General features: G+C 53.2%; 3 protein-coding genes across 20 annotated transcripts in view; 1 reads left to right on the top strand and 2 right to left on the bottom strand.

Moving 5' to 3' along the window:
• The window catches only part of HERC1 (HECT and RLD domain containing E3 ubiquitin protein ligase family member 1), a 183,515-nt gene extending 179,778 nt beyond the window's left edge, over window positions 1-3,737 (top strand). For all 10 annotated transcript variants that reach the window (XM_040970094.1, XM_040970102.1, XM_040970093.1 and 7 more), the window contains exons 77-78: window positions 87-392; window positions 3,090-3,737. In XM_040970094.1, coding sequence (XP_040826028.1) covers window positions 87-392; window positions 3,090-3,275 — 492 coding nt within the window. In that variant the 3' untranslated portion in view covers window positions 3,276-3,737. The remainder of the gene's footprint in view (window positions 1-86; window positions 393-3,089) is intronic.
• A 4,249-nt stretch (window positions 3,738-7,986) lies between these two features.
• Window positions 7,987-10,626, bottom strand: FBXL22 (F-box and leucine rich repeat protein 22). Its single transcript, XM_040968893.1, has 2 exons — window positions 9,943-10,626; window positions 7,987-8,320 (listed from the first exon to the last, which is right to left on the bottom strand). The coding sequence occupies exons 1-2, from the start codon at window positions 10,275-10,277 to the stop codon at window positions 7,990-7,992; spliced, it is 666 nt and encodes a 221-aa protein (XP_040824827.1). The 5' UTR covers window positions 10,278-10,626; the 3' UTR covers window positions 7,987-7,989.
• Window positions 10,627-13,198: 2,572 nt separating this feature from the next.
• USP3 (ubiquitin specific peptidase 3) overlaps window positions 13,199-21,003 on the bottom strand; it is a 101,264-nt gene continuing 93,459 nt past the window's right edge. For all 9 annotated transcript variants that reach the window (XM_040968884.1, XM_040968885.1, XM_040968886.1 and 6 more), the window contains 4 exons: window positions 16,229-16,347; window positions 15,879-15,992; window positions 15,689-15,756; window positions 13,199-13,932 (listed from right to left, as the gene is read on the bottom strand). In XM_040968884.1, the coding sequence (XP_040824818.1) occupies window positions 13,767-13,932; window positions 15,689-15,756; window positions 15,879-15,992; window positions 16,229-16,347 (467 nt within the window). In that variant the 3' untranslated portion in view covers window positions 13,199-13,766. The remainder of the gene's footprint in view (window positions 13,933-15,688; window positions 15,757-15,878; window positions 15,993-16,228; window positions 16,348-21,003) is intronic.

Genomic DNA, 21,003 nt, shown 5'->3' with positions numbered 1-21,003 from the left:
AGACCATGTGGAGTAGCCAGCCCAGCTGGGCCTTGTGGGTGCCCAGCCTTGCACCCATGCTGTATGACTGCCCTCTCCCGGTGCAGGTGGCTGCAGTCCGAGAAGGCATGTCCTGGATTGTCCCCGTGCCACTGCTGTCTCTGCTCACGGCCAAGCAGCTGGAGCAGATGGTGTGTGGCATGCCTGAGATTTCTGTGGACGTCCTGAAGAAGGTGGTGCGCTACCGCGAGGTGGACGAGCAACACCAGCTCGTGCAGTGGTTCTGGCACACGCTGGAAGAGTTCTCCAATGAGGAGCGTGTGCTGTTCATGCGGTTTGTGTCGGGCCGGTCTCGGCTGCCAGCCAACACTGCCGACATTTCCCAGCGATTTCAGATCATGAAGGTTGATAGGGTAAGTAAGCAGTGTTTTCTTCCTTGGTCATGTGTGCCCATATCGCTTCTATGTCACTGTATGTGTGACAGACCATGCTGTAACCCTTAAATGGTCCTGCCAATACAAATTTAATGCCTGGAATTCCCAGATTAAAAAGGAAAGCAAATAGAGTTACTTGCAGATATCACTTAGCTCAGTGGGAAAAGCCCTAATGGGTATAGAAAGCCTTCTACAAGTACTGGGCTGCCTTAATCTTGTGGTGTCTTCTGAGCCAAAGCTGAACTCACAGAACAATCCAACTTTACCCCTGCCTGCCTCCTCCCCACCCCCCATGCTTCTTCCTTCTGCATATTGTGCACCCAGACTACTGTCTGTGTGAAGATCCCAGCTATCAGGTGGTGTGAGTGCTGCCAGTGGAACCCAGAGAAGCCGGAAGCACTGATCATGTGCTCTGCATCTGCTGCTGCAGTGTGCATGGTGGACGGCCTGACGGAAGGCATCAGCTGCAGAGTCCAGCCCCGCTGCTCTTAGGACACATGGCTTGGGAATAAAAGGCCACAGAGTCTGGAATGCAGGCACTGCTCGAGACCCCTTTCTCAAGCAGCCATCAGACCGCATCACTCTCTCCCTTTCAGACCTACCAGGGGCCACCTGTGTTGACTCCAGGATAAATACCAGTGGCTTTAACTGCTTTACACACCTCTCTGGTCTGGTGCCTGTCCCATCCTGATACCATCTGACACCAAGCAATGTGCTGCCCATTGTGGGCCACCTGCCCGTCTCCCCAGTAGACCTTGCTGTTTGCAGACTTCTCTACTACCCTCCTCTCCAGCTGTGCATCTTGGGAGTCCAGCACCAATATCACTTCCTCGAGGAAACCGTCATGAAGGCCCTGCTTTATCCTCTGCCCCAGTTCTGAAGGAAACCTAGTCAGATTTCCTTCTTTACGGCTCTAAGTGCACATTCACTGTGCCAAGTTAGGAGCGTCTCTGTTCCCTTCATCCCCAGCCTGCTCTTTCCAGGCCCCTGTCTCATGTGAGCTGAGCACTTCTCTGATCAGGCCCATGAAGTAAGGACAGTGGTCTCTTCCCATAAGGGCCCTTCCCAACCATCTCTGCTTCTGCCCCTCAGTTGCTGTTCCAGCACCCGTGCTAGAGGCTGCCTGAGTCGAGATTGCCCCTCTGTGCCTACCTCCTGAGGCCGCAAGCCTGTGCTCTTCTCCTGGCTTGGGCTGGCTGCTGAACATTTCCCTAGGTGTTATGCATGGCTTGCCAGAAACCATCAGCCATAGAGCTGTTTCACTGCTTAGGAGCCCAGCGGCCAGGCTGGGCTGTGTGCAGGGCATTACTCACTGCAGCTCTGCTGGGCCCCTCACCTGGCTGCACCCCTGGGATTAATCCACACTGAAGCCCTGCTGAGGCGTGCGGCTGGGGGTTGGGGAGGGGACAGCACACAGACCCAGGGCCCAGAGAGCACTGAGCTGCCAGAGTCCCTGGCAGCCACTCCCTTCTGGTGTTGCTTTTCTGTTCCCTGGCTCTGCTGCTGGGACCTTGGCCCTTCTTCCACCCCTACAGCTGCCTAGGCTGAGGCCACTGTCAAAAGGAAGGTGAGCAGGCAGGAGGGAAGGCTGTCCTTTTAAAAGTAACTTCTGTAAATTATTTTTATTTGAAAAGCAGAGTTACAGAAAGATATTCTATCTGCTGGTTTACTGCCCAAATGGCCATAGTAGCAAAGCCGAGCTGATCCAAAGCCAGGAGCCTCTTCCAGGTTTCCCACATGGGTGCAGGGTCTCAAGGACCTGGCCATCCTCTGCTGGTTTCCCAGACCATAAGCAGGGAGCTGGATGGGAAATGGAGCAACTGAGACACAAACTGGCACCCATATGGGATGCAGGCACTTCAGGCAGAAGATTAGCCTACTATGTCTTGGCCTCTCAAACTAATTGTTTACCATGTATCCAAACAGTGCATCATTACTCTCGGTGAAGGGTGTACACAGGATCCTGGCTCCATAGCAGTGCTTCTGACCTCTGTGCCATTCCCCTAGTCTTGGCTGCAAGCATAGGCACTTTTTGCCTGATGTACCAAGAATTCTGTGTCCCTCTTATTGATTGGTTGATTGATTGATTGATAGTCTACCCCAGGCACTTTTCAGATTTGTTCTTCATCATAGTTATTATTTTCAGTGACTGCATCACTATCAGTTTTGTGGCTGGCCCAGAATTTAGCTGGCTGCTTCTGCCTCCCTCTCCTGAGTCACGTGCTAGCAGAGTAGCCGGCAAAGCAGGTAGAGAGGGTCCCCTGGGGGCAGTGCGGAGGGAGGGCCATGGGCTCCCGCAGCCAGCCCGGCCATCCTCGCCCTCTGCTGCTCAGCTGGGGAGTCCTGCCTCTGTCTTCTGAGTTCTAGGCTCTCAGGTAGGCACAGACTGTCTTACCCTGTGTTGGGCACAATGTGTGTTTTGTTCTCAAACCATCTTGCCAGCCAGGACCCACTGCCACCTACAACTAGGGTGCTGGAGGAAGTGAAGAAAGGAGGGCAGCATGGGCACTGGAGGCCACAGGGCCACAGGCAGCAGAGCCCCTGTTCCTGTCGCTGCTTCCCCTGGAGCGCGTGGCGTAGTGGGGTCTGCCTGTGGCTGTGCTTCTTCCTGAGGCAGGAAGAGGAGCTGTCTTACTCCCTGGCTGCACAGTCACTGCTTGTTCTCTTCCCCTGCAGCCTTACGACAGTCTGCCTACCTCACAGACCTGCTTCTTCCAGCTGCGGCTGCCTCCCTACTCCAGCCAGCTGGTCATGGCCGAGCGCCTGCGCTACGCCATCAATAACTGCCGCTCCATCGACATGGACAACTACATGCTCTCGAGAAACGTGGACAACGCCGAGGGCTCCGACACCGACTACTGAGCGCCTCGGGTGCTGCCTCTGCTTTTCTCTCAGTGCTGCCCACTCCCAGTGTGATGTTGAGTACTTTCATGGTAACTCCATAGATATTTTAGAGACATAAACCGACATTATAAACAGTGGCCACATTTAGTTCTTCTAAATGTAGCAGAGAAATTAGATGTTTTTATTTTTCTGTGATTGTACAAAAACAAAAACAAAAAAAAGAAATGAAGTGCTCTCGGTCAGGTTTTTCCCTCCATATTTTTGGTTGCTTTTGATAAGTTTGCATGGAATCGTTTTGGTGCATTTTTAGTTGGGAATGATACATTTTTGTAAGCCCACCCAGTGAACATGAAATTGTATATTGTGTATAATTGTTCATTAGAAAGGACAGTTTTACATGAATACCCATATATTTATTTTGTTTTAATTTGAATTGCCTGTGCAGGGTTCCTTATGCAGAGAAATAAAGCCAATTCAGGAGCCAGGGTGTGGGCCGCGTGGGTTCCTTCCCGTGGGCTCCTGCCTGATGTGGCCAGCACACCAGAGCTCTTGGGCCTGCACCATTGGGTGCTGTGGGAGACACCCAGAAACATTCCACATGCAGGCGAGCTTTGTGTGGAACCACCACAGCTGGGGTTTCCCGCCCCCAGGCCCAGAAGCCCTGATTGTCAGCTGTTTGTCCTGGGCCGCTCTCACTGTGTTCCCTACTGCAGGCTTCTTGCTGTAGCCACTCGCCCATCCTCGCTGAACCTTCTTCACACAACAGCAGCAGCATACCCTGTCTGGGCACAGTGCCACCAGGTGAGAGAGAGAGCCAGGATGAGACAGGCCTGGCTGGGCCTGGCCGTGACTGACAGTCATGAAGAGACAGACAACCCAGCTCAGGCGTAAGAGCACAGGACCCAGCACTGCTGCACTTGGTCCCTGGCAGGAAGCGCAGCCAGCGCCCAAGGACACCTACCTGTGTGCTGACAGGGGAATCCAGGAGTGCTGGGTCACGGGCTGTCATCCAGGCGCTATGCTTGTGCCTACCTCCTGGCTGACCCCAGTGGCAGGCTTCTTTATCGAGGAGCATCAGGAGCGTGTGTGCTCAGGGACAGGGCTGTTGTAGAACCACCACCAAGGCTGTGGCTGCCAGGAGCTCATGATGCTTGTCTCCAGCACCAACAGTGAGGACCACTGTCCCTTGTGGACAAGGTCTCTGCCAGGAGCCTGCTCACAGGAGAGTCCTGCCAAGAGAGCCTTGCAGGCCGTGTTTTCCTCAAGGAAGGCAAAGGGAATGTGTTTTCAAAGAGTACATGGAAGAACAAATTGGCTTTGCTCGTGTAAGATGAGGCAGGAAGTTGATCTTGCTAGTGAGACTATCTGATATTTAGATGGTGACATCTTCATTGAGAAAGGGCTTCTACTGGAATTGTATTTCAGAGGGGAGACCAGAGCTTCCAGGAACCTCCAGGGGGCTTCTGGGTGGAGATGAACCTTTAGTATGAATTAGATGGGAGAGCTCCCGGCTCTGTGCCTGCCGCAGCGCTCATGGTTGGGGAGGCACAGCATGGACCTCTGGCTGAGGGAATAGCAGCCACTTTTGCATCACTGCCACCCGGGCAGCATGGGTGAGCTGCTGCCGCGGGACAAGTTGCTCTCCCCTCCTGGCAGGCTGGCCCATGATGTGCAGTGTGCAGCTCCCAGCCGTTCTCAGGTCAGAATAACCCTAGCACCCTGCTGCTCTGGGAGGCCCTGACTTCACCACTGGTGGGGGCGGGGAGCGCCCTCTGCAGGCAGGCTGGCACTCCAGCATTCAGCACCAGCCAGGGTCAGCAGCTGTTGTATTGGAGGCTGTCCTGGGTTCATCATCCTGACGCTTGAAACCTCAGCGTGTAAGTGGAACAGCCTGAAGCAGGCCCCCATGTGGCTGTTTCCTCTGGTTCACCTCTGTTTTCCAGAGGTGTGGGCGCATTGCTGGTCTCATTCCCTTAGCCAAGGTTTGCAGTTTTTGTGACCCTTAAAGAACGTCACAAAGCTCCCTGGGCCCCTCACTCTCTGGTGTGGCTTTGCTCTTGGCCTCCTAGCTTCATGGCTTTTGCCCAGCCCTGCCAGACAAATGGTGTGGGCATCTGGTGAGCTCAGATTTTAACATGAGCCGTGTTTTAGACATTGAATCCTAGAGGGAAAAGGCACGTCCCTCAGCGTGAGCTGACTTTGGGATGCCAAGGGCAGGAGAGGGAATGCAGTGGATTGAGGTGTTGCATTCCTGTCAGCAGGCTGTGGGGGAACTCGGGAGCTCACTCAGTTTCCCTCCATTCAACCTGCACAGAAACTGCCAGAGTGTCTTGCCGCACCAGCCTCACAGCACTGCTGCTGGCCCCTGGGAGAATCGGGAATCTCACGACTGGGGACACAGGACAGTGGCACTCTGTGGGGGAAGCCCTGAGGCCCTGAGCAGGCCTACCCTAGGCCCCGCCTCTTGCCCTTCTGCTGGGCTGGCACTCCCACCCCTGCCAGCCTTCCCTGTATGTGCCCTGTCCAAAACTGAGATGGGCAGAGTGAGTGCTCCAGCATCTGATAGAAGGGTGCTTCAAAGAGTTCACGGGAAAATGTAATTGAAAGACAAGTTTACTGGAAAAAAAACCACACATTTTTATGATATACATTTTCCATGAACTTTTGCAAGAGGCTGAGATGGCACAGGTGCCTCCCCAATCCCTTTCTGAGTGGCTATGGGACTGTCCAGCCCCAGCTCAGCCCTCCCACCAATATGTCCTGAGATCCTGACTCCTGCCTTTGCTGAGCTGGGCCTGCTGGCAGGACTGCCCACTCACAGGCCCAGCCTGGGGCCCTGTGGCTTCGGCCAAGTGTTCAGCTTTTCTAGCCTCACCTGTCTGTCTTGATCCCCACCCTGGCTGTGACGATGTCTTCTGGGGATTGCGTGTGTAATCTAGTGACAATGACATTGAGAGTGTGTTAGTTCCATTTTACAGATGAAGCAGGCTCAGAGAGGTCCTGACTCCTTGGAAGGGATGGATGGCAACACATCAAGAACACCCCTGAGCGCCCAGGGCACAGCTCGGAGGTAGGGCCTGACCTAGCCCGTGGCCAGGATCTACTAAATGCTTGTGGGTGGATGAGTTTGCTGAATTGGTTTAGCATTCAGGGCCTTTTGTTCTATGCAAATCTGAGTGAATACTGTTAAGAATTGTTTTTAGAATTTTTTTTTAAATTTTATTTATCTGAAAGGTAGGGTTAAGAGATATCTCCCATGCACTAGTTTACTCCCCAGATGACCCCAACTGACCCAGGCCCAAGGCAGGTCCCGGGAGCTCCCTCTGGGTCTCCCACATTGGCAGGGATCTGAATCAGAAGTGGAGCAGCTGCAACTCGAATTGCTGTCCATATAGGGATGCCCATGTTGTGTCACCGGTAATGGCTTTATCTGTTATGCTACAATGCTGGCTTTGCGTTTTTGTAAATTCTTATGTGAGTCAGTGATCTCCCATTTACCGTTCATTGCCCAGATGTCCACCAGTCAGGGCTGGGCCTGGTGGAAACCCTGAGCTGGAACTTGGTTTGGGTCTCCCATGTGTATTACAGAAACCCAATTATTTGAGTCATCACCCGCTGTGTAATCAGGAAGTGGGGTTGGAAGCCAGGCCAGGCTCCAACGCGGGCTCTCTGGTACCAGCCAGGGGTGGCTACAGAGCATGTTCACGGCCCGCTGGGACACCTGCCCTGAGAGTGAGTGGGTGCTGTACCCCGTCAAGGGCATCACCCACCAGGTGCCTGTGCACAGTGGCTGCTGGAAAGCTGAGTGGAGACAGCTCATTGGCTCAAGGCGCACAGCGATCCTGTGCCAATGAAATTGGCAGGGGGACCAATTTTGAGCCTTAGCAATGACACTGGGCACGGCATCACCTAGCTGCAGTTCTTGCCCACGTGTGAGTGGAGGGAAAGTCACACAGCTCAGCCTAACCCCTCCTCTCTAAAGTGGGCGCCCCAGAACAAGCCTCACCTGGCCCTCCTTGCCTTTTCCTAATTTGGCAACAAATTAAGGCAGCTGCGAGCAGGAGCAGGGAAGGCCCTTCACCTGGCTCAGCTGGGGTGGGGCCAAGCGCAGCCACGGCTCCCTGGCAGACGTGCTTCCGTTTCCGGTCCCGTGTCAGGACCCACGTCTCCTCAAGCTCGCTGACCAGCAGGTCGCCACTGGGCTCAGCCCTTCCGCACCGTGGACAGCAACGGACTGCAGCCCTCGAGCTGACGCTGGAAGTCCAGGCACGTGGCCACAGCCAGCAAACCCCACAGGTGAAGTTTCAGCTTTTCTATCAGCTTACAGTGATGCTTTGTCAACAGGCTCGGCCGGGGCTACTGCTTTTTCTTTGCAAACCTCGCGTGGCTTTTTCGCGTGGGTTTTCTTCTATAAGAACGGTTAGGAATATGGACAGCTGCGGTTTATGTAAGAACCAAATTAGCAATGGTAGCGAATTTTCTGGAATGGCGAATGTGGTCACTCCTAGCAGAAGTGCCAGCTGGCATGGGCCGGGGGCTGTGCTACAGGGGTCCTATTCCCCTCGGGTGGCCCGTGGGTGGGTGAGGGGAAGAGGGGTAGGGCAAGCCAGCGTTGAGTGAGAAGCACTCGCACCTTTGCTAAGCATTTGACCATTTAATGTCACGTCCATCTTACGGGTGAAACCCTGGTGTGAGGTAGGCGTTGCACGGGAAAGGAGGCCCAGGGCAAGGCTCAGCGCGGCAGCAGTTTGCGGGGGGCCGCGGGGCGCGGGGGCTGGTCGGGGATCATGGCTGCGCTGTGCTCGGCGCGCAGGGCCAGGTGCGGGCAGGCGGCGCGCAGGCGGTGCAGGCCGGCCGCGCTCACGTTGCGGCAGAAGTCCACGTGCAGCGTCTGCAGCGCGCGCCCGTGCGCCGCCACGGCCGCCAGCGTGCGGTTGGTGACGCGCGCACAGTTCTCGAGGCGCAGCGCGCGCAGGCGCGGGCAGCAGCGCAGCAGGCAGGCCAGGCAGTCGTCGGTGACATGGCCGCAGCCCGACAGCGTGACGGACGCCAGGTTGGGGCACCTGCGGGGAGAGCGCCGTGAGCGCGCGGGGAGGCGGGCCGGCCGAGGGGCCTCGGTCACGACCCGGAGTCTGCGTGGGACACCGCCGGGCGGCCAGACCCTGGGCTCCAGGAGACACCACGGCCTTTGCCTCTCTCCAGACTTGTGACTGCGGGGTGGGAAGGCAGTGCGGTGCGTGGTTGGTGGCCCCCACCTGGCTTCCGTCTGTGTCTGAATGACCCTGGCTGGACGCCCCTGGGTGGGTTCTGGGCTCTAGACTGAAGCTGCTTGGAGCCGTGGTGTGACCGTGTGCTCCAGGGCACCGGCGTGGAAGACTTGCCCACCCAGCAAGGCCCTGGGCCGCCCCACCTGGGACCTGCTGCCAGGAGATCTTGAGCAGAGTTGGACTTTGCGGTTGTTGGTGTTTGCTCGGCTCGCTGGCGCCCTCGCCCGGGAGCGCTCCCCAATAAATTTTGGCTCAGAGTAGGCCTTATTGAGCGCGCTCCCAGGCGAGGTTCTCCGGTCCATCACAGACAGAGGGCCAGAGAAGTAATGCCAGGGAAACAGTGTCGCTTTTATCACAGGGCTGTAATCAGAAATTGAGGTGCGGCTGGGGAGACAAAGGATCCATATGTCCCTGCTTGGCCGAGGAGGGGGCTGAAGTCTTCTGGTCCGGCCGTGCCAGCCACCTTTCCCAGCCCCCTTCCTCAGGTGGCCGTACCACTCACCTCCCTGGGCCTCCTGGGCTGTCCCCCACCCACCTCAGTTGGGCCTTACAGTGAGGACTGGGGGGTATAATAATTCTGCCTTCTCCAGGTAGGGGGGGGGGCGTCCAGGAAACTGGAGTCGAGTGCCCCAGGGTAGGGCCTTGGCTCCTGTGGCCGCTGGTGGGAGTTGGAATGGGGGGGTGCTTCCGTCAGGTGTTCAGGATGTTTGCCTTGTCTTAGCTCCCAGGCTGTGCCCCGCTGGGCCTCGGGAGGTGAAGGGAGATGCCCAGGGCCCTCAGGTACAAGGCTGCAGTTTGGTCCATGAGGAATGTACCATAGAGAGCTCCTGTGACTCGGCTCTGACCAGGACCAATCTAAGCCTTGCTGGGCTAGTGTGTCGGTGAGGAGATGTGCCACCTCCAGGGTGCTGAAGGGCACTGGATGTTGAGGCCCAAGGGTGGTGGGTGGCCCCTCTCCTGGGAACCTCTGTATACTGGGCTCAGAGTTGACCCCTGCTTGCCAGGTGCTGGTGTGTAATGGACTGCCCCGCCTGGTGAGGTGAGGGACTTCATCCTGTTTAGAGAGGGCACATGAGCTCGTTCTTGACTGGAACTGGGGTCCCCTGGGTGGAGAGCTGCGGAGCTGGGGGTCCTCCACGTGGTCCGGCCGTCAACCCTTCTCTGTGTGTGTGAGAAAGATAGCAGGGCCCCTGCCCCCCACATGCTGGCTGGGGGTTTGGACAGACCCACTTCCCCACTCCCTTGCATTTCCCTTGTGCTGCCAGGGAAGGCTGCTGCCCCAGCGCGGGGGTAGCCCATGCGAGGGTAACCCTGGGGAGGATTAGTGTCACCCTCAGTTTTGCCCTTGTGCTGGACAGTGTGCTGCAGGGAGGCCCAGGGGTGTCCAGGTGCAGCCTTGGCGATCTGGGGGTGCCTACCTGTCGCACACCTTAAGGAGAAAGTCGTTGACCAGACTCTCGTGGCGGCTGCAGAGGGTCCTGTGGAAGGTGCTGCGGCGCCAGTCCTCAGTGCCACACACCTGTGCGCGGCTGGAGTGCCAGCAGATGGAGAGGCTGCGCAGCGCAGGGCCCAGCCGGAAGTTGTCCTTGCGCAGCTCGTTGAGCGAGCTAAAGTGCAGCAACGGCCAGAGGGCAGGCTCCTCGAACACAGCCCACAGGCATGAGCAGGTGCTGGCCAGGCTCTTCCTGCTGTCCTTGTCCAGGAAGGAGAAGAGGTGCAGTAGGCACTCGCGGTTGAGCTGGGTGATGTGCATGGCAAAGTGTGGCCCAGGACAGTGCGTGGGGGCTGCGATCCAGCTGCCCGCCCGCGGCTGCAGCTCCTCCCCCGCTCCGGCCCAGTGGACATATATGGTTGAGGAATGGGGGTTTATTTTTGGCCAGCAACTGCTGCTGAGGCACCGAGGCGGGGGAGAAAGGCCAGGCTGCAGGCCTCCGGGAGGGTAGCAGTTGGTGCAGCTGATGGTCGGAGGGATTGGGAATCCTGGCGACAAGGCAGCTGGTGGTAGATCCTCAGTTTGCTTAAAAGGGTTTCTGTGTCTTTTGGAGTCCACAGTGGCACACAGGACATACTCCTGGCATGCCCCTGCTGGCAGGCTCTGCGCTGATCGAAGGAGGAGAGCAGTTGTGATTCTCAGGTGCACCAGGGGACAGGGGTGCCGCAGCACCAGAAACAGAGTCGGTGGCCTTGGAGCACAGTGTTTCCAGCCTGCACTTGTTGGCCACAGCCTCCCCGGACCTGCCCTCCCCAGGCTCTTACTTGCCTCTATGCCTGGGTCCCTTCACCTGGCTTCACCTCTTTCCTGATAGGGGGCTTCACACCTCGAACTGTACTGGCCCCCAAGCAGCGCCCCAGCACTCCCCACCTCCAACTTGGGAATCAGCCTCTGCTTTCTCAGACTTGCCCCTCAGGGCATATGTTCTGTCGTCCCTCGTTCGCAGGCTCTGGTTCCCTGGCTCGCCTGGTCTGCCTTGGCAGTGCAGGTTCCCGGCTCCTAGGGCTCTAGGCCCTCTGCCATGGGATTGAAGTAGGGTTGGAATAAATGGATCACTAGGCCATGTGGCTGGCACACCGCCGGAGGAGACAGGTGGCTTCAGCTGGCTCTGGGGGGTGTAGTGACAGAAGCCACTGCTGCATTTGGCATGGAGGGGCAGCGGGCTGCTCTTTGTAGGCCCCGTGGCTGGGCAGACTCCACTGAGCACTGTGACCCACAGCGCTCTGCTGCTTAGGGCTGCGACTGCACAGGCACACTGGGCAGAAAGCTTTGGGGGTTCCCATTTCCCTCAAAGCAGGACGTTCCACTGGAAACTCTTGCAGGGGTGGAGGCCTGCTGCTGCCTCAGAGCCTGGAGCCAGTGCCCTGTGGGAACAGTGAAGCATGGTGGGGGGGTGCTGTCAGCTGGTGGGGCTCAGTTCTCCCAGCCTCCCAAAGGGGACAAGCCTGCATCTCCATGGCTCCTTGACCCTCCTGTGAGGGCAGAGGTGCAATAGGCCTGGTGTTTAAAAGCAGCACTTGTTTGCTGCTTGAAAATAACAAAATCCCTTTACCCCCAAGGAAGCAGCTTTGGGCATGGAGAAGAGCCCAGCTGGGTAGGGGAGGCGGAGTAGCCCTGTGGGCCCAGGCACAGCAGCAGTCAGCCCCGGGCTGCCCACAGGATTTGTTCCTGTGTTCTGGCAGCTCAGGCACATGCCACAGGAGATGTTAGGAAATATGAGTCAAGGAGAAAGAAAGGAGACCTTTAATGAAACCTTGCATCAAACATTCAGGTTGGTGAGGCTGGACAGTAACGCGGTCACAACTTGAATCAGGTACTTGCAGGCCTGTGGGCGGCGGCAGGGACTCCATCACAGCAGGGCCAGCCAGGACGGCACTGACCTGGGGCAGGGGCCCGGCCCTTGGGCTGCGCGATGGAGGGCAGGGATGAATGCGGATGCCCCCTTGTGAGTAGACTTGGTGCACAGCCGGGGGGCGGGGGGGAGGCTGGCTGTAAGGAGCAAACTTGTGCCCACCCAGAAAGTGGGGGGAAGGGTGGGCCTGCATCTCATCTCCACAGCAGGAGCAGAGCCCAGGGGGGCTGTCCACCATGGAGAGGGGGTGCTATTGCCACAGACTCTCACCCACCTGAGGGGGAGGACTTCTGAAAGGGTTTTCTTATTCCAGGACAACAGGGCAGGAGTGCGAGAGCAGAGCTGAGCCGTCACAGGAGGTGTGCTGAGGCCACCCAGCTGCAGGTTCAGAATACAGGTGGGCATGGTCACACCACTGGGTGGAAGGGGACAGAGAGCCGGGCCTGCTGCTGCAGTGGGGCACTCCTGCAAAGCCCTCTGCAGGATAGGGGCCAGGGCTTGGCTACAGGAGTCACGCAGCCACAGCCTCAACAGGGGCCGATCAGACAGTCATTACCAACATTTCCTACAATCCAGGAGAGGCCTTGGCACTGTACACCGTTCCTGTTAAGGCTCTGGTGCTGCATTCTAAGGCCTGAGCCTGCAAGCCTCTATTCACTGGCAGGAAGATAGCGCCGTGTCACACAGGGCACTCGGCGTAGTGTGGGGAGCGTCAGAGGTCTGCCCCATCCTGCAGCTCCATGTCCAGACCTCAACTGAGGCACTGAGCTTTAACATGACCTCACGGGGCCACTGTGTTGAATAACAACTTTAAACCTGATGTATTTATCCCTGTCCTCTTAGCTTTGTTGGTTATATTTACTGAGGAAATGTGGGCAGTCATCCCGTTAGCCTGCAATTTCCCGTGTCAGACACAGGAGGGGAGTCATGGGGGGCTCACCGTTCGATCATTTCTTTACCCACAAGTCTGCTTGGCTGGGGGGGACCGGCTTAGGATGCTCCTGGAAATCCTAACTGCTGCCTTCCAGCGGGGTGCGGTTAGGTTTAAAGTGCATACATCTAGTTCTGAAAACAGGCTGCTACAGTCCAAAGTGATACCCATCACGCGACCGTCGTCCCTGTGTTCCGCTGGCAGGACAGGCCCCGGGAGGTGTGCACCCCGCCCTCAGCAGGCAGGGGGTCCCAGAGAAGCAGCTGCACACTTGCTGGTGGAGGTCTCAGCTGGCACGTCCTGAATGGAGCTGGTCTTCTCTGTGCTCCCAGCCCGTCTCCCTTGTGAAGAAACAGAATACCTGCCAACCAACCAATGCAGTAACGCTGGACTTTGTGGTGCAGGTACAACAGAACCAACAGGTTTATTGAGTTAGTGCTGATGAACAGCAGCCCTGAGAGACACGCAGAGGAGCGGTTACCTGGTCTGCTCAGTGATGCCCTCGGGTCCCTGATCACAGGCAGCCGGGACGAAGCCCACACAAGGCACTGAGGGCTGTGTGCGGGGAACCCACGAGCCTCCACGCAGCGGCCCTTCCGTCACCCCGCGACCGGCAACACTTCTTGTTTTCAACGTGTGAGGGTAACAAAAGCATGTATGCAAATGTGCCTCAGAGTGAGAACTGAAAACATTAATACAAAAAAGTCAAATAGAACTAAATTTTGGAAACTACACATAAAAATTGAATTACAACTAAAGCAGCAAATCAAAATGTCTGCTGAGGTTTTCTGGTAGAACAAAAAAAATTAGTTGGTGCCCATGTTCAGTAAGTCATTACCACTGATGAAACTAAACCCCAAAGAGAAATTGAAAAGTGCACAATGAAATTAAATCTTGGATCAAGTATTTATGGAAAACTGGAAATGCTTGTCCTCTATAGTTGATGAGTGATGATTTGGAGGAGGTATTAAAGTTTATCCGATCCAGCTTTGGCCTGGTGTTCCACATAGAAAAGGATGTAGGCCTTGGCCTTGCCCACGGTCTCTTCGTCCGTCAGTGTCACAGTACTGTCATTGAAATGGAACCAGCGGCCTTCGTGGGTGGCGTATGCTGTGTAATGTCCAGAACCGACCCTGCAAAGCAAAGGTCAAAGGACAGAATGCAGAAATCACACAAGGATTTGAATAGTCACATATAATTTGTTACATGTTAGGTCAAATTTTGTTCCTAGTTAAGCAGTCTTACGGGCTGGTGTTGTGGTGGTGTGGCACAGCAGCCAAGCCTTGCTTGGGGCACTGGCACCCATATCAGTGCTGGCTGGAGACCTGGGTGGGACTCCTGGCTCTAGTCAGTGAAGGGGAAGTAGCTGCAAACTCAGACAGCAGGCCCACCTTGGAACGTGCACTATGACCAGCTACAAAATACTCTTCAAAGCTTCTTGGGGGCATCAAAAGTGCTTATAAAATTTGAGAGAAAGAGCTCCCATCACTGCTTTACTCTCCAATGTCAGACTAGCTGGGGCTGAGTAAAGCTGGCAACTGGAACTATGACCGGCAAAGGCCAACTGCCTGAGCCTTGGGGGGTCTGCATTTAGCGGGAAGTCTGGAATGAGGTCAGGATGCGATCCCATTATGGAATCCTCTTAAACCTCCAGGCCACATGTCTGCCCCAAGCTTAACTTCCTACATTCTCGTTCAAATTCCTTCAGAAATTCCAGTGAAGCAGAAAAAAAAAATTCTCCACTAGCCAGCAACCGAGGGTTTTCTAGAGTGCATGAAACACAGCATTGGCTAGAGAAGAGCAGCTCAGGGCCTGCGACACAGGGGCCGAGGTGTGGGAAAGTGGCCTACCCCCAGCAGGCACCGCTGCTGCTGCCACGGTCCTCGGGGGCATCTTCTGCCTGTAGGATCCACGCAAACGCTGGCAGCAGCTGACAAATCTGCCCTATCAATGAGGACTCCATCCCTCACTGTCATTCTCAGCAAACTCCCAAAAAGCAAATTATTGAGGGGAAATAAAGAACATGTAGGAGAAAGGCATAAAGAAAAGTGTTGAATCCTTGAGAAATTTAATGCAGAAAACTAGAAAGACAGTTTTCATTACTACCAGTAGTTTCCAGAAGGTGCTCCGACCATAAAGTAAGAAAAATGTGACTGTCCCCAGCCGGAAGCAGTGCGATGCTGTGCTCCAGTGGGGAAACAGGTGAGACCCAAGTTAGTGATGTGGGGAACAGAACTAAGTCATTACAGAACAGTTTTCAGCACGTGGAAGGCAACTTGGAGAGGTGGGGAGAGAATAGACATGCAATTCCAGGAGCTGAAAACCAAACTACCAAATGGGAAAATGGCAGCTATATCTTAAGTCCAAGGACTGGGGTTCCTGCAAGCTCCTCGAGAGAAAAGGAAACCAACCACAATGCAAACAGACTGCCTCAAAAGGAGCTTCAGACTTGTGTTCACCCATGACAGTGGAGATGGGGCTGCACAGTTCTGAAAGAAAAGGGTTTAAACCTGAGTAGTAGTAGGCCCAATAGCAACAGTTTAAGTTTGGAGGTTACACAGAACAAAAATCAGAAGAAATCCGTCCCCGACACAAACTGAGGGGGAAGAGTCAATGACACAAGGGTCCTTCCCAGTGGTTACTCCCGTCCTCCCCCAGGAAGCTCGGCCACCCAGGGGAGTGACTACGCCCTGTGGATTGGCAATGCAAGGTTCAAACAGAAGCAGCTCTGAACTTGCCCCAACTCAGCAGATTCCTCTCCTTGCCAGCAGGGGAGGGAAGCTGGCTTCCACTCCCTGGAAGGCATCTGAGTCCACTTTTGGGGAGTGTGGGGAGACCAAACAAGGCTGACAGGCTTTCCCACCCAACCGGTGGCACAGGCACACTCACCCAGAGCCGTGGTGCACCACCACCGCGGCAAGGTCATACAGGCAGTTGTCAGGGTCGCTGTTCTCAGGCTGCGGAACAAGAAGAGGCATCCCCAGGATGAGTTAGGAGCAGTGGTCGGGAGGCCCTGGGAGGATGTGCCTCGGCAGCCTCTGTGCGTGAAGCCTTGGATGGCAAAGTGTGAGCACCTTACCTCCAGCAAGTAGCATTTCATATCTAGGCCTCTCAGTGGAAACTCTACGTATGTGTCCACTTTGTTCCTTAAGTACGCTGTCCAGTGGAATCTTTTCAGATGCAAGCAGAGCACCTGTGGGTCAGACACACACAGACACTGTGACCAAATACCTGCCTTGCCAGTGGCTGCCCGTACTAGTATCCCCCAAACACAGGGGGTGCCCTGTCACTTTTCTGACCTGTCATTTCTTCCCATGTGCCTTCTGCCTTCTCCCAAGGTCGAGAGGCTACCCTGGAGCAGCTCACATGGGCAGGCACAGGCCTCCCCTGCCCTATAACAGGCCTCAGAACCTGCAATTCTACACTTACCTTGGGTAGTTTTTGAATCCAAAACTTTTTTGTGGACTTTTGCTTCTTTTTGCATTTATGGCACATATATAACTCTGTCTCATCGAGTTCTTCCAAGTCGGTAAAACTTCGGAGACAATCTAAAACCAAATCAATTTTTCCAGCATTTAAATAAGATGTTTACTGATGCAGTTTATCATAGACTAAAACGTGAACTGTGAGGCTGAACGGCGCAGCAGGAACTCTCGGCTAGTGCCCACAGACCTCAGAAACTCCTTTTTCAGTTGCAAACCACACACATAGTATCTGCTTGTGAGCACAGTGGTGTGTGCACAGCACCTTCTGATTAACTTTGCTGATCAAATCAAAGTTTTAATGGCAGTTCTCTCAATATGTTACATTATAGAAGACAAAGCACTTAAGCATTTAAAAAGTTTTAAATGAACATTTGCAGCCATAACTAAGATATAAATGACTATACCTCCTCCTAGACCCCAAGGAACCCTTTGTGCAGACTGTTTAATCCCCAACAGCCACAACAGCTACACTTTCTTCTTGTAAGGATTAGTTCATAAACAAGGGCCCTAAGCCAGCAGCCACCTGGTTTGGTAAAGTTTCGTCAGGGCACAGCCATGCCCTGTGTGTGCAGTGTGGGTGAGGCAGAGACCATGTGCTGCAAGCCTGAAATAGTCACTCCCTTGTCCCTTACAGGAGAAATATGCCAACTCTGCACACCACCAGTCACAGTCAGAGACATAATACAAAACACATGTTACTGCTTTTAAAGGAAAAAAAACCTCAAAGCCCTGTGTCCCCCCTTGGGAAGAAACACTCCCCCTAGGATTTCAAGAGCCAGGATCTATATGCTGGGAACCTGTGTGGGTGGCTGGTTAGACCAAGCCAGCTTCAGCTTCCAGAAGACCAGTTTCAGAAAGAATCCCTTCAGGGGAGTTAGCAGGAACGAGGTCTGGAAGGGCTCAGGTGGGAGCTGGGTACTGGGCGGGCACCAAGGGGCTGCTGCTTTTGTGACCATGCCCAGGAGGTTGTAGCTCCCAGCCCTGCCTTGCCTCCACTCTCCTTTCCAGGAGCCAGTTCCAAGCTCCAGGGCACAGTGACCATTCTTTGTTTGATTTCCGTCCAAATAGAGCCCAGGAATACAACACTAGCAACTTTGTGTCTTATGGCAAGGCCAGTGCCCAGGAGGGTACAACTGTTCCAACCTTACATTCCCTATAGCATACCTGAGACAGGGACAGAGGAGAGAGAGATGTGAAGAAAGAAAAAATGGAATCACCCACATTTAAAATCAGCATCTAAACACTTAAACTAGGGAAAGAACAACTTCAGCATGAGAAAGGCCATCTATGGAAACTCCCAGCTCTCCCCTAAAACGAGGAACAAGACAAGGACAGAAGTTTCAGAGCAAACAAGAAACAAAAAAAAGTATCAAAAGAGGAAAAGCAGAATCATCTCAGTTCACAGATGACATGATCCTATATGGAAAATAAAAAATATTAGGGAAAGATTTTAATTGTACCAGAAAACTACAAACTATTGCTGAAAGAAAATTTAGGAGATATTAAAAGACAAAAACCATACTGTAGGAGAGGAATGAGACTGGAAGGCTGATACTGCTCAGACTCACTGTAGAGGCGCAGGGATTAAAGCACTGAAGGCAAGCTAACCAACACAACAGAAGCACAAGTGCAGTCACTGACAAGAAGGGAGACTGTCAGGACGAGGTGGCTGGAGGAGGACACAAACTCAGTTCAGAATAAAACAAAGCTTACCTGTAAAACTCAGAACTACACAACTCCTAGGGAACACAAGAGAACACAGAAGAAAACCTAGATTTGCCAGTCATATTTAAGGAGCAACACCAAATGCTTAAAATCATGAAAAAATGAATTTGTGAACTTAATTCATGAAAATTAACATTTTTAAGAGCAGGAAATCTAATGAAAAGACACAAAAATGTTTCTATATTCCTAAAAGGAAATGAAGACAACTGCATCTGCACCAGCACGACAGAGTTAGTGGGCAGTGTGTGCTTGCTACAGATGCTCAGGGGACCCCAAGGGACAAAAGTCCTGGCTCAGGGACAAACAGTGACTAGTCAGCCCTCAACAGTGACTCTCAGCTGTGGGCTTTTTTCAGAGGAGAACAGCAACACAGGTCAATGAGAAGAGAGAGCAGTTCTTCCAACGGCATGCTAAAGAAATGTTGCACCAAGTACCAAATCAAGTCATCAGGCCTGGCAGAAGATGCCCAGGTTTTATAAACCCTCAGGGGAAAAGCTCCCCATCATTGCACATGGTAATAATTTCCTAGGACATCAAACACATGCAAAGAAAAAGCTGAGTTAGTTGGAATTTATCAAAATTATAATTCGTACATCTTGGGACAGTATGAGAAGAATGGAAACATAAGTAAGTTTGAAAAGGTTTGACTAAGCATCACAAGTAAAGAACTACAACTCCAAGGCAATAAAACCAACCACAGGGCAAACACCTGGAATGGTTTTTCTTTGAAGACAAAAAAATAGCCAGTAAGCATATCAAAAGATAATTAACATTACTAAGTTATTAGGGAAATTCAAATGCAAAGCAAGGTTTACAGACACCTTTCTTAAGGGGGGGGGGCAGGTCTAATGACAGAGCAAGCCTGCAGCTGCCGGTTTACCAGCATCCATGACCACGACAGCCAGATCCAGGTTAGGTCGAAGCCGGAAGTCACTTCAGTCCCCACTTGGGGAGCTGTGGGCTTCCATCCTCTGCCTTCCAGGCACAGTGCAGAAAGCTGCATTGGAAGCAGAGGTGCCAAGACTTGACCCTGGGACTCTGGGGAGGGATGCTGACATGTCCATCTCAGCATCTTGCCGCACCACAACGCCTGCCTCCAGACTGCAGCTGGCACAGGACAGTGGATCCCCGTGTGGTGTGGGAGATGCTGCAGCCTCTGAAGCAGAGTCTGACTGGTCCTCACACAACAGGCAATGCAGCAATGTAGGAGTGCATCCACTCAACCAAGTGCCAAGCCACCATGCTCATGGTAGCACAGTTTACAATAGCCAAAATGTGCCTGACATCCTTGGGCCAGCAAGAGATTAATGGATAAAATGTGGTACATAAAATAGAGTATTGAAACTTGAAAATGTTAGAAAACCTAGCACGCACTGCAGTGCTGAGGCTGGGACTGTGGCACCTCCCAGGTGTACACAGGCACGCAGCTCTGGGCCCACCGGGGGTTATTTAGAACCTCTCATCTCAAGGATCTGCTCAACATGTCACAGTAGCTCACGTGGAGTCGAAGCCTAAATGTCAGAATGCAGGAGTGCTCCCTGCTGTGACTCTGGCAACCACCCAGTGGCAGTCCTGAGCACCCCCCCACACACACCTGTGTACCCTGTTCCTGTCCTGGCCTCCTCCCAGCATCCTGCGCCAGCTCTCCACTCCCCCTCAACTCCCTGAGATGCTTCACCTCAGACAGCCACCACCCTCAGGTCCCTCAGCTTATTTCTGCCCAGTGGAGCAGCCAGGACTCAAAGAGTAGGATGAATGAACTCAAGCACTAGTTGCAAGCAGTGGCTTAACTGGCGGTGTTACAATGCCAGCTCCACTGCCAGGGAGTTCCAACAGCAGCAGCAGCAGCTACACCCTGGCTGCACTGAGAGAGCCCACTCTGCCACCACCTTGCATTATTACCAGGTTCTAACTGCTGACTATTTAAGAAACAATTTTTAAATCACAGTGCATAAAAGCCCTTAACCACACAATGTGTCTTGGACATATGTGCTCTTTTTAAAATTTCTCCCAAATTCTACAATTCACATGTTTCTTGGCAATAAGGAAAATTATTAAGACATACACATTTCTTTAAGAGGAACACTGCCAAGATAACAGCATATTCCTAACTAATGGGACAACTGACATTTTACTATTTGAAAAATCTGTTCCAATGGAATAGTTACTGCTCAACTCTTTGTTATGTAACTGATTCTTACAATACTGCTTTAATGAATACCTTCCATATTGTTCATGTTTGTAAGTAAAATTATTGTCTGTAAGGAAATGCCTATAAAGATGTTGATCACAACTCTGCCCTTCAGGTAGATCACCATGGTACCAATCTGCACTTCAAACAGTAACATCCCCTGAGTGCCCCATCCCAAGGACAGTTATCTAGCCTCTTGGCCCACCTTGTTTCACTTCCATTTCCTTAACTGTAACCAATCATTCTTAGGATGTACCAGTGGCCATCTGTATTTCCTTTCATTCATATACTCCATCCAGACTCCCTAGTCCCACCTGCTGCATCACAGCCTGAGAACAAGTTCCCCTCTGCCTCTGGTCCAGCTTCCTGACGGCTTGTGGCCTCGGCCTCCTGCTACCCGTGTGGGAGCATTTGGGAAATGAACCAGCAAATCAAAGATGAGTCTTCCTCCTTCCCTTCCTGCCACCTACCTCTCAAACACACTGTAAAAATATTTACTTATTTGAAGACAGTTACAGAGAAATGGGAGGTATTCTCCATCAAATATTTTTGTTACAAGTTTTTTTTTTTAAGTTTTATTTCCTTTCCATTTTTCCAGTGGCCACCACTATTATATAGTTAAATCTCTGATCTCTTTCCTGTTATGGGTGGGAATCATTTTTCTGCCAATGGCCATTTGGATATTTGTAATATCATTCACGTGTTGTGCAAAATTATCAACAAAAATTAGCCTGCCACAGAGTTACTGAATTTCAAGTGAAGCCTGCAGTTGCCTTGGCAGGGCCAGACCAAATGGCATGCTC

This window comes from Ochotona curzoniae, unplaced genomic scaffold, assembly GCF_017591425.1.
Source record: "Ochotona curzoniae isolate NIBS_2020 unplaced genomic scaffold, NIBS_Ocur_1.0 scaffold_4701, whole genome shotgun sequence".
NCBI lineage: Eukaryota > Metazoa > Chordata > Mammalia > Lagomorpha > Ochotonidae > Ochotona > Ochotona curzoniae.
The sequence above is the reverse complement of the archived record's forward strand: the minus strand, read 5'-3'. Positions and strand labels throughout refer to the sequence as shown.

Excerpts from the sequence above, each read along its gene's own strand:
- FBXL22 (XM_040968893.1), bottom strand. The coding sequence starts at position 10,277 with ATGCACATCACCCAGCTCAACCGCGAGTGCCTACTGCACCTCTTCTCC. Across the intron at positions 8,321-9,942 it reads CTCCTTAAGGTGTGCGACAG|GTGCCCCAACCTGGCGTCCG; the intron begins GTAGGCACCCCC and ends CTCTCCCCGCAG.